Raw genomic sequence first — 13639 nt, 5'->3', positions numbered from 1 at the left:
TTCTGATCCGAGCTTATTATTTATTATTCTTTCTTCGGCCATGGAATGCCCTTTATGTTCTTCTCTGATGAAACAGCACTTGCTTCAGCCGTCGTTGGCGTTGATACTGTGTTCGTCCGAGTCTTGTGTATATCCGTTTAACTTGACGATGAGCCAGCTACAAGAGAATAATCTACTCATTCCAGACGTAAAAGAATCAGATATAATGAGAGGCATGCTTAGCAAAATGGTCGACGAATCACAAGTAAATGAAAAAATTGCCCAGTTTATAACCAAGGACGATAACGACGTAATATTATGAAGCCGTCACACTAGATTGCAGCCCGTCTCAATGAATCGCTCTATGATGACGCACTCCAAATAGCTTGTCCGTTTCTTCGATATCGACAAGAATGGGACTGTCTTTGAAATTATCCACACATACAAGCACATTCTTACGTTCCGAATATCTACGTATTGCAAAATACAAAAATCATAGATAAAGCAGGCCCAAGTCAAGCAGACTTCGATTGAAGAAGTCATAATACATATTTTTGATCAGAATTTTCGAATTTCCGTCCTCGAAAACAACTCCCACAGAAACCAATACACCAGTAGTTCATCTACCCAACCATCTTCTATATATTTATCCATATATACATATATAGTCTGATAGACACTTCATGATCCGGGTAATGTTCAATGAATCATCGTAAAACATCGCGTCGTGAATTTACCGAAAACTTCGAAGTCGAAAACTAATTAACGGTATATTAACATAGGACTGTTTAAGCATATATACTAATCAATCTTAATTAATACTAGATTACGTTTCTTACACAACCGAATACTTTTGCACGCCTATTAGAACTAATCCGTGCTTTATTGTTACATTTCACTGCATTAATTACTTGTATTATATCTACAACAAAACTTTTACAAGTCGAATATTCTAAACACTAAACATATCGATATATTCATATTTGCATAACTATACGATATGACAGACCAGTAAGTACTTTTTTTTTTCAATGTTTTATGAGTTAAAAAAAAAAATAGTCAGAACTTGTTTCTGTAAATGTGAAGACATGGTATACTAATATGCTTAAGAAACTGGAAAGAATCATTAAATATTCCGCAAAAGGATACTAGACCACAAACAGAAGATGTTTTAAATACGAAGGGGAAGACGTTCGAAGACTTTCCATTGAAGAGAGAATTATTGATGGGCATTTTCGAAGCGGGATTTGAAAAGCCATCGCCAGTGCAAGAAGAATCGATCCCAATGGCACTTGCAGGTAGAGATATATTGGCTAGAGCCAAGAATGGGACGGGGAAGACGGCGTCGTTCGTTATTCCATGTTTGCAGCAAGCCAGACCAAAAGTAAATAAAATCCAAGCATTGATCTTAGTTCCAACTAGAGAATTGGCGTTACAAACATCTCAAGTCGTCAGAACCTTGGGCAAACATTTGGGCCTTCAATGTATGGTCACCACCGGTGGTACTTCTTTAAGAGATGATATTTTGAGACTAAACGACCCAGTTCATGTTTTAGTCGGTACCCCAGGTAGAGTCTTAGATTTGGCTTCGAGAAAAGTGGCAGACTTATCAGAATGTCCATTATTCGTTATGGATGAGGCTGATAAGATGTTGTCGAGAGAGTTCAAAGGTATTATCGAGCAAATATTAGCTTTCTTCCCTACCACCAGACAATCATTATTATTCTCTGCAACTTTCCCCTTAGCAGTCAAATCATTTATGGATCAACATTTGACCAAGCCATACGAAATTAATTTAATGGATGAATTAACCTTAAGAGGTATTTCACAATTCTATGCCTTCGTCGAAGAAAAACAAAAATTACATTGTTTGAATACCTTATTCAGTAAATTGCAAATCAACCAAGCAATTATTTTCTGTAACTCCACGAATCGTGTTGAACTTTTAGCCAAGAAGATTACTGAATTAGGTTACTCATGTTACTATTCTCACGCAAAAATGCCTCAACATGCTAGAAATAAAGTGTTTCACGAATTTAGACAAGGTAAAGTGCGTGTTTTGGTTTGTTCTGATTTATTGACCAGAGGTATAGATATTCAGGCAGTCAATGTTGTTATCAATTTCGATTTCCCAAAGACTGCTGAAACCTACTTACATAGAATTGGTCGTTCTGGTAGATTTGGTCATTTAGGTTTGGCTATTAACTTAATGAGTTGGAATGACCGTTATAATTTGTACAAAATCGAGCAAGAATTGGGTACAGAAATCAAACCAATCCCAGCTACTATTGACAAATCCTTGTATGTTGCTGAAAACGAAGCAGCGGTTCCAAGACCTTTCAAAATTGACCAGTTACCTAAGGGTAATGAGACCGTTCACAAGAAGAGTGGTTATGAATATAAGGGCCAACCTGAAGTGAGCTCTAATGTTGCCGGTATGCCTCAACAGGTACCTAATGGTCCGGTCCCACCCCAACAGGTGAATCCAAGCCAAGGTAACCAGATGCCACCACAACAATACCCTGGATATCCTCCTCAATACCAACAGCAAATGCCTCCCCAATTTAACGGATATCCACCTCAACAACAATATGCCAGCCCACAATACCAACAACCGCAACCTCAATCTCAACAGCAACAATTCCAATAGAACAAAATAGTTCGCTTTGTAATTGTGTGCTTTTGTTCCAATGTGTTTTATTTGTATTTAAAATTCATCATAAAATAAATTAAAAAAAAAGAAAAAAAAAGAGAAAACTTCCCATAAAAAAACTACAAAAAAAAAAGAGATCCCAACGTATAACTTCATACTTGGATGAAATTAGAGTTACTAGGAAAATGACATCAAAGAATAATGAGAAAATTTAAAGAACTAATAAGTTTACCTTGATAATTAACGATTCCTGTATTCTTTTGGTATATGTATTTAATGATTTACGAGCATTTATTTTTGGTATTTGGTTCTACATGATAGATTTTTGTTAGATATATATTTGATCTTGTGCTGTCCTATTCCGTTTCATTTTTCCAGTTGAGTTATATTTCCTTTCTTATAATATTCTATGCTGTTATATTTTTATTTATTTACTGTTTTTTTTTTTTTCTTTTTTTTATTTTTTTACTTTTTTACGTTGCTAATTAGATGGTATTGGTGAATGGTACTTGTTATTTGTTTAGCGTTACCATTGTATATAGATTTTATTTAGCTAATAAAAAATCATAATTGGCACTAATATTCGATATTACGGTAACATGACTTTGTCATAATAGTTTCTATCAATTTTACTTTGTTGTAGTTGTAGTTTTCGTATCGTGTAACTCGAAACTCATTTCAGCAAGCTCGAAATCGGAGGAGGTGGTTTCATCACCTTCATCACTATGACTAGTCTTAGCTTTGTCATTGGCTACAACTTGGCTTTTCTGTCTATCTGTATTGGTTTGGCCAACATCCTGTTTCTTATTAGCAGAACTATTCACCCCAAATATGTTATCAAGAGAGTCAAAGTCATCCTGTATCCCTGCTTCACTGCATGGGTATTCCGATAATCCAAAGTCTACCAAGGTAATTTTACCTGACTCTGAAACATGAATGTTGCTCTTCCTAATGTCGTTATGCGAGATTCTCAACAGATGGAGCTCCTTGAGCCTTAATCTAGTAACCTCATAAACCCTTTTTTTGTCCCATTTTTCCCTAGGTATTTCTTTTCCTAAATATTCGAATATATGTATTGGTTGGTTAGTAAAGTCATTCCAATATCCTGAAACAAAAAGCTTTGGAAAATTCGAAGCAAACCGTGATTTTGCAATTTCCTCATTAATTTCAAGTTCATTGAAGAACATACTATAGTAACCTTTTCTATCAGGAATACCAAAACATGTCAAATCATTTTCTCTTTGTAACCGACGAGAGAAGTAGTATAATTTGACAAACACAGTGGATGGGATGTTCACTGTCAATTTAGGATAACATTTTGCAGAATTGTAAATTACTCGACAATATGTATTGCCATAAATTATGTCCTGGATTACTTGGATATTTTCATGATCAGCATCTTCATATATTGAATACAATAGTGGCACATACTTACTTTCAGATGATCTCATCGGCGTCTGCCTGTGAGATTTAGGACGCACGTTTCGTAATGGGTCCAACTTATTGGCATTGTGGGCTATACCAAGATATGTTTTTAACTTGTTTCGAGTTTCAATTGCGCCATCCTCTGTTTGATAGAAAAAGCTTGCAATTGCGGACCTCAAAGTAATCCCATCTGCAACAGTTTCTGGGTCACTAATGATATAATAGTCTACGGACATTTGGCCTTCAACAATATCATACCTAAAAAACCCTGAAAATGATTGATGGTTCGAGATAAAAACTCTATTTGTTCCACAGAGGAAGGCATTGTAAAAATATTTACTTAGAACTAAAGCAAATAAGATACTAGGATTCCAATGTATATCTGGGAATAAGCATTTTTTCTGTTGATCCTTTTGTTTAAACCCTTTTAAAACTACTTTAAATTCCTCAAATCCTTGACCCAAATAGTAATTTTCTGTTTTGTAATCACCTAATCCAAAGCAGATTTCAGGAAAACGCCCATCTTCTGATTTGTATTCAGCGAAATGGATAATGTCCGGCTCTATAAAAATATCTGTATTCAAAGGAGGCCTTAAATATGAAGCACTTTCAAAATAGTGGTACCTACAACAAATATCTTGATAAAGGTTCTCTATTGGCCGACATATTTCATTAAAATACTTTTGGATATGATGCCCCACATTCCGAGAATTTCCCGATGGATAAGTATATTGGACCGCTAAGGGTCTTATGGCAAACTTCAGCTCTCTGATAGTAGTTTCAAGAGGAGCAAGATAGCTACTCTTAAATTCCTCGCTACTCATCTCTCTGAATTCAGCATTAACCATTGCATCAGTAATATAGGCTAATGCCAATATATCAGGTACCAAGCCTACGTTTATGGATGCATGACTCTTGCTAACTAATTTCCCCGGAGCACGTTCTCCTAGACCTCTTCTACTTCGAATCTTTAACAAATGAGTATCCAAAAAGACCCTTACGTTTTGTTCTTCATCGTTTTGGACCCTAGTAAATAACATTGGGTCCACCTCAATACAATTCCTGGTTGGTTCATCGAAGGTGATATTATTGCTGTCTTCACCGGAGAAGTACATACGTGGCATTGCAATTAGTTCCGATAGCTGTGTTTATAGTGTTTAACTTTAAACGTATTGATAGGCATAAATTCGATTATGTTATATAAATGTTCACAAGCATATCACTAGTAAAATGGCATAATTTAATGCATCAAGAGGAATTATCTTGCATATGCTTTGATTATATTTAAATGCTTTTCAGTTACTAGATTAATAAAGTGTATCAGATCACTTGAGATAATGTGTAACAGCTCTTGTAGCCAACGAGTTCCCATAATTACTGAGTTCAATTTACCTTCTTCTTTGGGTTTGAAGCCTTATTGAATTAAAAATCATCAACGGTTTTACTCTAAAGCCTATTATAACCTGTATAATGAATCAATTTCATTTTTTTATTCTGCTAATAGAACCTTCATAGTTTTGTTTCTAACTTATGCACCCAAGTGCTACACTTTTCTATACGTTTCGTTAGCTAATAAAAATCATAATTGGTACCGAACAGGACGTAATTAATTACTTGTACGCACAACCCATCGATTAATTTTTTCTCGAGTCAGATTATTTAAGTGCATAAGAAAAAAAAAAAAATTGTTAAGATTTATTGAGCTTAATCTACGTCTAATTATTAAGTTAACATGTGTGGTATTTTAGGTATCGTACGTGCCGATGAGCAAGCCAACGTTGCAAATGAGTTATTTGAAGGTGCTATGTTTTTACAGCATAGAGGACAAGATGCAGCTGGTATCGTTACATGCGGATCTAGAGGTAGATTCTATCAGTGTAAAGGAAACGGGATGGCCAGAGACGTTTTCACACAACAAAGAATGAATAACTTGGTTGGTAACATGGGTATTACGCATTTGCGTTATCCAACTGCAGGTTCTAGTGCTGGTAGCGAGGCCCAACCATTCTATGTGAACTCGCCATATGGTATCTGTATTAGTCATAATGGTAATTTGGTGAACTCGATTGAATTGAGAAATTACCTTGATGAAAAGGTACACCGTCATATAAACACTGATTCTGATTCCGAATTGCTTATCAATATCTTTGCAGCGGAATTAGAGAAATTTAACAAGTCGAGAGTGAACAACCAGGATTTGTTTTTGGCGTTGAAGGGAACAATGGAATTCATCAGAGGAGCCTATGCATGTGTAGCCATGTTGGCAGGTTATGGTATTATTGGTTTCCGTGATCCCAACGGTATCAGACCATTATTGTTTGGTGAAAGATTGAATTCGAACGGCACGATCGATTACATGTTAGCATCCGAATCGGTTGTGTTAAAAGCACAAGGTTTCGATAAATTTAGAGATATTAAACCCGGTGAAGCTGTTATTATCCCAAAAGGTAACAACCGTGGTAATAAGCCTGAGTTCCGTCAAGTTGTCGAGCCAAAACAATTTGCACCAGATATTTTTGAATATGTTTACTTTGCCAGACCTGACTCGGTTTTGGATGGTGTTTCTGTTTATAGAACGAGAATTGACATGGGTAACAAGTTGGCCGAAAATATCACCAGATCATTCTCAGGCCAAGATATTCTTAACGAAATCGACGTTGTGATTCCTGTACCAGACACTTCGCGTACTTCGGCCTTGCAATGTGCCGTGTCGTTGAAACTTCCTTACAGAGAAGGATTCGTTAAGAACAGATACGTTGGCCGTACGTTCATCATGCCAGACCAACAAGAAAGAAGATCGTCGGTGAGAAGAAAGTTGAATGCGATGGAATCCGAGTTTAAAGGACGCAGTGTGTTACTTGTTGACGACTCGATCGTCAGAGGTACCACCTCGAAGGAAATCGTAGCGATGGCCAGAGAGGCCGGTGCTAAAAGAGTGTTCTTTGCTTCGTGTGCGCCACCAATCAGATTCAACCACATATACGGGATCGATTTGGCGGACACCAAAGCGTTGATTGGGTTCAATAGAAACGAGCAGGAGATTGCCGAGGCTATCGGTGCCGATAGGGTATTCTACCAGGACTTGCAGGACTTGATCGACTGTTGTAAACAAAAAGGCATCGATAATTTCGAAGTTGGTGTTTTCACCGGATCGTATATCACCGGGGTCGAAGACAACTACTTACAGGAATTGGAAAAGATTAGAGCCCAAAACCAGAGATTGAGACAACACGACGCCAACGGCAACGTCGAAGTGTGCGATGTCGACGTCAAGGCGGATGTAGACATCAGTATCTACAACGGAGGTGATTACCAATGAACTCATCTCCACATAGATGCTTTATTACTGGGGCCGATTTCCGCTATATTCTTGCCAGTCTAGTATCATTTGTGAACCTGTACTATACTGCATCATATATACTTCTTGTACTATCATAATATATTAAAATTACATGCGACTTGTCCGATTGCTGTAGCTCTATATATGCTGAACAAGCGAAGTTAGATTCTCTAGTTGTACAATAACCTAATCTCTCTTATCACTACCATCTCTCTTATCCTCCCGTCTCTCCACTACATTCTATCCACCGGCCCCAAGCCAGCCTCGAACCTCGCGCATCTTCCCTCCCCTGACACCAAAATAATTCTCGTTCTCTGGGTCTCGCCTACTTCTCGCCTTCTGTTCCCAGTGCATCGTACATCACTCTACCTATTGTATGTCGGCCTACCACTTCTTCTCCTATTGTTTTGCAGCTAAACCAGCCGGGTAAGCCAGCAGTCGGCGTGGCTGTATGTTCTGTATATAACCAAGGGCAGTCCTGCTCAAAAGAAGTGACACAAAGACACGAGTATATTTTTTTTTTCGGTGTGTTGTTCTCAGGTACCCTTTGGCTTTATGGGAATTATACTGATTTATTTATTAGGACAGCTTATATATTTGTTTAAAGGTAAAGTCAGGTTTCAAACAAGAAGAATAATGGAAAAATCGTCATATTCAAGCCTAAGCTCGGTTGCTAACTCGGCGCCAGTGTCTATTTTCTCGTACTGTGCTTCATCGATTTTGATGACAGTCACCAACAAATATGTGTTATCAGGGTACGATTTTAACTTGAATTTTTTCATGTTGGCATGTCAGTCGATCATCTGTATTGCTACTATCGGAACGTTGAAGGCATTAGGGGTCATCACATACAGACAGTTCAACAAGGACGAAGCTAAGAAATGGTCCCCTATTGCTGTGTTATTGGTTGCTATGATTTATACCTCGTCCAAGGCGTTACAGTTCTTGAGTATTCCTGTTTACACTATTTTCAAGAACTTGACAATTATTTTGATTGCTTACGGTGAAGTTTTGTGGTTCGGTGGTAAGGTCACCACCATGGCCTTGGGTTCGTTCATTTTGATGGTCTTGTCGAGTGTTATTGCATGTTACGGGGACTCCTCAGGCGCCAAGTCCCCAAGTGACACCATTTCTTTGTACGCTGGTTACTTCTGGATGTTCACCAACTGTTTCGCTTCAGCCGCGTTCGTTTTGATCATGAGAAAGAGAATTAAGTTAACGAACTTCAAGGATTTCGACACCATGTACTACAACAACTTATTGTCGATTCCAATCTTGTTAACATTGTCTATTGTCTTCGAAGACTGGTCTGTTACCAACATCAACTTGAACTTCCCTGTCGATAACAGAACTCCAACCATCATGGCGATCATTTTCAGTGGTGCCTCCTCTGTTGGTATTTCGTACTGTTCCGCATGGTGTGTTAGAGTCACCTCTTCCACCACTTACTCCATGGTTGGTGCCTTGAACAAGTTGCCAATCGCCTTATCTGGTTTAGTCTTTTTCGATGCTGCCGTTAACTTCTGGTCTGTTTCCTCCATTTTTGTTGGTTTCGTTGCTGGTTTAGTCTACGCTGTCGCCAAGCAAAAGCAACAAAAAGATAACGCTCAACAGTTACCATCCAAATAATCGCTGAATTACGAAGGATAATATTCATGCAAAATAACTGTTGAAGGGCTTAAACGCATTGAAATTGATTTCAATGCGTAGTCACTTTAGAACTATACAAATATTCTTTTCTTATATCCTTTATATGTCATCAGTACAATTGGACTAATCCTGTTTTTTTTTCTCTTGCTTCAATTTTATTATTATTAATAGATGTTTTATATATTTCAGTGTAGGGAACTGCCGGCCCCCGGATGATTTTAACCTCACCTTAACTTCTATATAATAAATAGAAGGTTACATGGCTCTAAATATACACAAGCATATTAAAAGACCTGTAGAAAGGAAAATAGTTTTATGCAATTTTGCAACTTAGAGCAAATATGATTTGATAGATTTCTTTTAAAAAACTGTCAGGCTCTCTTAAACATATTGTTATATACTGTAGTATATCTCTTATTATAATCATCTATAATAATGACAATTCCTTCAAATGAGCCTTCTTTATTGTACGTTTCCATACAATTGAAACGTTATCTTCAGAACCTTCTAAGAATATGAAAAATTACACAAAATCGTGTTTTTCTATAACTAAAATCATCTCGAAATTTTTAAACAACCAAGGAATCAAACTATTCAGTACATAAGCTTTAACTATAGATCGGAGTATAATGGCTGAAAATAGTTTAGAGTCAATTCCAAAATATTTAGATCAATCACTTCTACCACAGCATGCAAAGGAAGCAGAAGCACAATTGAAATCTATTGAAAATCAACCAGGGTTTTCGGTGAATTTGCTACACATTATTGCTTCAACTAATTTGGCTCCCAGTATTAGATTGGCGGGGGTGTTATTTTTCAAGAACCTCGTTAAAAGAAAATGGGTTAATGAAGAAGGTGAATATTTGTTGCCAATCTCAGATATCAATCATGTTAAATCTGAAATTTTGGATATTATGATTAAGTTGCCAAATCAATTACAAATCCAAGTGGGAGAAACCATATCAATTATTGCCGAATCAGACTTTCCACATAATTGGAATAATCTCATAGACGAGCTAGTTCTGAAATTGTCTTTAGAAGACTTTGTTCTGAATAAAGGTATTCTCTTGGTTGCTCATTCGATTTTCAAACGATGGAGGCCACTTTTCAGATCCGACGAACTCTTCTTGGAAATCAAATTAGTGCTAGATAAATTTGCCGAACCCTTTTTGACTTTATTGAATAAGTTAGATCAGTTGATATCTGAAGCTTTAAGTAAACATGATAAAGCTTCCTTGAATATTTATTTCGAGAACTTATTGTTACTAATCCAAATCTATTACGATTTGAATAGTCAGGATATTCCAGAATTCTTTGAAGACCATATGATGAATGGAATGGAAATTATGCATAAGTATTTAGTATTGGAAACCCCTCTACTTACCGATCAAGACTCAGATGATGAAATCGACGTACTAATTAAGACAAAGACATCAATTGTCGAATTAGTTTCTTTGTACGTAAGCCGTTATGCGGACGTTTTCGAGCCTCTTATCGAAAATTTCATCACTACCATCTGGAAATTAATTAATAGTTATGTTACGAAACAACAGAAGTTTGACTTATTGGTTGTTAAAGCTTTGTCATTTTTAACATCCGTAACAAAAATGGCAAAATACCAACCACTTTTCGATAACGAAACATCATTAAAGGAAATCATTGAAAAGATTATCTTGCCTAACATCTACTTTAGAGAGATTGATGAAGAATTATTTGAGGACGAGCCAATTAATTTCGTTAGGTCAGACCTAGAGGGGTCAGACTTTGACTCGAGACGTAAATCAGCTACGGACTTTTTGAGGGAGTTAAAGGAAGTTAATACGGGATTATTAACGAACACAGTTATGACTTATGTAAACCAATTTTTGTCGTCACAATCAGATTGGAAAAACAAAGATATAGCAATTTACTTATTTAGTTCCTTGGCTGCTAAGGGGAGTGTTACAAATGTTGGTGTTACATCCACTAATGTTTTAGTCGACGTTGTAAAATTCTTCAGTGATAATATTGCTAATGACTTGATGAATACTAATCATTCAACTAATCCAATTTTGAAAACTGATGCAATCAAGTACATTTTCACGTTTAGGAATCAATTAACTAAAGACCAATTATTAACTACATTTCCATTATTGATTAACCATTTACAAGATTCTAACACTGTTGTTTATACTTATTCATCTATCACTATTGAAAAGTTACTATCCATGAATAGTTTCACAGATATTAATCATTCACCGGTATTCAATAAAAGTGACATTCAGCCCTTTGTTAATGATTTGTTAACCAATCTATTCAGATTGATTTTAAGCAATGATCAAACATCCCCGGAGAAATTAGCTGAAAATGAATTCTTAATGAAATGTATAATGAGAGTGTTAAACACCGTTGAAAACCTAATTGATGACTCGTTTAAAGTAACAATTATTGACCAATTATTAAAAATCTTGAAAATCATTGCTAAAAATCCATCGAATCCAAAGTTTTCTCACTATATATTTGAAAGTTTAGGTTTATTAATCAAATTTGGAACCAATGATTATGATAGAGTAAATCAATATATTGAAATGATTTTACCTTCGTTATTAGAAATATTAAGCGAAGATGTTCAAGAATTTGTTCCTTACACATTCCAAATTTTAGCATTTTTATTAGAATTATATCCAAATTCGAAGCCACTACCAGAAAGCTACAAACAATTAATCAAGCCTTTACTATCTCCAGCAGTTTGGGAATATCGTGGTAACATTCCTGGTGTAACGAGGTTGTTAATTGCTATATTAGAACAAGAACCATCAGTTTTCACTGCTAACGATCAAAGCTTAACTCCCTTATTAGGCGTGTTCCAAAAACTTATTGCTTCAAAGGTTAATGATATATACGGTTTCGATTTGTTGGAGTCAATTTTCTTGAGTATGCCATTGAATATTTTAGAAAACTATTTAAAACAAGTAGCATTATTATTGTTGACTCGTTTGAAAAATTCAAGGACTGAAAAATTCATTAAAAAATTTGTGGTATTCATTTGTTCCTTATGTTGCATTCCATTGAACGAAGAATTAAATTCTAAATGCCACTCGTTAATTAATTCCGATTTTGTTATTAGTTTCATAGATTCGGTACAACCTGGTGTCTTTCCTCAAATTTATAATAGTTTTATGTTACCAGCATCGTCAGGTTTAACAAACTTACAAGATAAAAAATTAGTAACATTGGGATTACTGGAAATGGTGAATTCAGAACAGTTCGTTAAAGGCAACTACTCAAACCTAATTATCCCGACGGTTGATCAACTAGTGAGAAATTTAACTTCTCTTGGAGGGTTACTGAAGTCCAGTAGTACGGTTAATAACACCACCTCAGCACAAATTGGTACGACATCCATTCCAATAAACGAATTAGATTTAGAAGGATCCTCTTTTGGGTCTCAATTCTCAAAGATTATATCTATTCAAGTTAAGCCATTTGACCCTCTACCAAATGTTAAGAACAACGATCAAAATTCAATAAAAATGGGTGCCATGACCAATATCGAAAAATTGAACAACTTAGGTGTGTTAAACCAATTGAATGATGAAACACGCCAATTATTAAGTAATATCAGTATGTAGATGGATCATTATATTTACAAAAATTATATAATTTACATATAAATAGTTTTAAAAGAATCGCTAGTAAAAAATCATTTAAAGAACTGAAAGAACAAATTAAAAAACATGATTAGAAGTGTTCGCAATACAGATTAATCCTCTGTACTCCCATTTTCATTAATTAAATTTTGGAATATTGAATCATCTTCATTTGATGCAACATTCCCAGCATTTGATGTAGTCTTTTCTGTAGTGGGAGTTGTTGAAGATTTCGACGAATCACTTTGTTCTTCTTGAGGTTGGTCTCCGTTGAAATTATCTATTTTCTCCTTATCCTCTAAAGCTTTCAACTTATCTAATCTTTCTTTTTCCGCAATCTCAGCAGCAGTTAAAAACCGCCCTCCTTGTCCCCTTGGTCTTCTCATCGCATGTTTGTGTCTTGACTCGTGTAAATACGGTTTTCTAGTTCTTGCAATTTTTAAAGTCTCTTCTAATTTAGCTCTTGCTATTCTTCTTTTCAATATTCTGTGATATTGCTTGGCATTAACGTAAAATGGCTGCTCAGTGGGCGGTTGTGCGATTGTGGTTGAATTATTGTTCGGACTATTATGTTGAGATTGATGGGACTGGGAATCCGGAGAACCTTGGAAAAATTGTGAGTTTGTAGGCGTCTGTGATGCTTGTCCCTCGTAGTTATTAGAAGGGACAGGTTGTTCTTGGTTTATTTGTTGTTCACCTCCATAATATGAGGTTGAACTATTAGAATTCGGTGCTGAGTCTAAATTATCAATAATTTGGTGAGGTTGGTTATTAGTATGCGGATTATAGTATGTGGGTGCGGGTACTTGATCTTCGTAATACCCCGTGGAATCGTTAACCGGATGATGTAAAGATGTCATATCGTCTGATGTGTACTAGGTTCAACTCTGTATCAATAAGAGCTCGAATATTTATTGCTGATCGATTTTTCAGTATCCTCTGTATGGTATAAAAATTAACAAA

General features: G+C 36.0%; 7 protein-coding genes across 7 annotated transcripts; 5 read left to right on the top strand and 2 right to left on the bottom strand. All coding sequences in view use genetic code 12, as the record gives it.

Moving 5' to 3' along the window:
* Positions 1–40: 40 nt before the first annotated feature.
* DEHA2F26620g (DEHA2F26620p) lies at positions 41–301 on the top strand (the record flags this gene model as incomplete). Its single annotated transcript, XM_461496.1, has 1 exon — positions 41–301. The coding sequence occupies one exon, from the start codon at positions 41–43 to the stop codon at positions 299–301; it is 261 nt and encodes an 86-aa protein (XP_461496.2).
* A 903-nt stretch (positions 302–1204) lies between these two features.
* Positions 1205–2629, top strand: DEHA2F26598g (DEHA2F26598p; the record flags this gene model as incomplete). Its single annotated transcript, XM_461495.1, has 1 exon — positions 1205–2629. The coding sequence occupies one exon, from the start codon at positions 1205–1207 to the stop codon at positions 2627–2629; it is 1425 nt and encodes a 474-aa protein (XP_461495.1).
* A 632-nt stretch (positions 2630–3261) lies between these two features.
* Positions 3262–5181, bottom strand: DEHA2F26576g (DEHA2F26576p; the record flags this gene model as incomplete). The annotated part of the gene is made up of 1 exon (XM_461494.1): positions 3262–5181. One exon carries the CDS (start codon positions 5179–5181, stop codon positions 3262–3264), a length of 1920 nt encoding a protein of 639 aa, XP_461494.2.
* Positions 5182–5789: 608 nt separating this feature from the next.
* On the top strand, positions 5790–7376 carry DEHA2F26554g (DEHA2F26554p; the record flags this gene model as incomplete). Its single annotated transcript, XM_461493.1, has 1 exon — positions 5790–7376. The coding sequence occupies one exon, from the start codon at positions 5790–5792 to the stop codon at positions 7374–7376; it is 1587 nt and encodes a 528-aa protein (XP_461493.1).
* A 576-nt stretch (positions 7377–7952) lies between these two features.
* Positions 7953–9026, top strand: DEHA2F26532g (DEHA2F26532p; the record flags this gene model as incomplete). Its single annotated transcript, XM_002770861.1, has 1 exon — positions 7953–9026. One exon carries the CDS (start codon positions 7953–7955, stop codon positions 9024–9026), a length of 1074 nt encoding a protein of 357 aa, XP_002770907.1.
* A 650-nt stretch (positions 9027–9676) lies between these two features.
* DEHA2F26510g (DEHA2F26510p) lies at positions 9677–12658 on the top strand (the record flags this gene model as incomplete). The annotated part of the gene is made up of 1 exon (XM_461492.1): positions 9677–12658. The coding sequence occupies one exon, from the start codon at positions 9677–9679 to the stop codon at positions 12656–12658; it is 2982 nt and encodes a 993-aa protein (XP_461492.2).
* A 131-nt stretch (positions 12659–12789) lies between these two features.
* DEHA2F26488g (DEHA2F26488p) lies at positions 12790–13536 on the bottom strand (the record flags this gene model as incomplete). Its single annotated transcript, XM_461491.1, has 1 exon — positions 12790–13536. The coding sequence occupies one exon, from the start codon at positions 13534–13536 to the stop codon at positions 12790–12792; it is 747 nt and encodes a 248-aa protein (XP_461491.1).
* Positions 13537–13639: the final 103 nt, after the last annotated feature.

Source organism: Debaryomyces hansenii, assembly GCF_000006445.2.
Source record: "Debaryomyces hansenii CBS767 chromosome F complete sequence".
NCBI lineage: Eukaryota > Fungi > Ascomycota > Pichiomycetes > Serinales > Debaryomycetaceae > Debaryomyces > Debaryomyces hansenii.
Note: the sequence above shows the minus strand (reverse complement) of the source record. Positions and strands in the feature narration are given on the sequence as shown.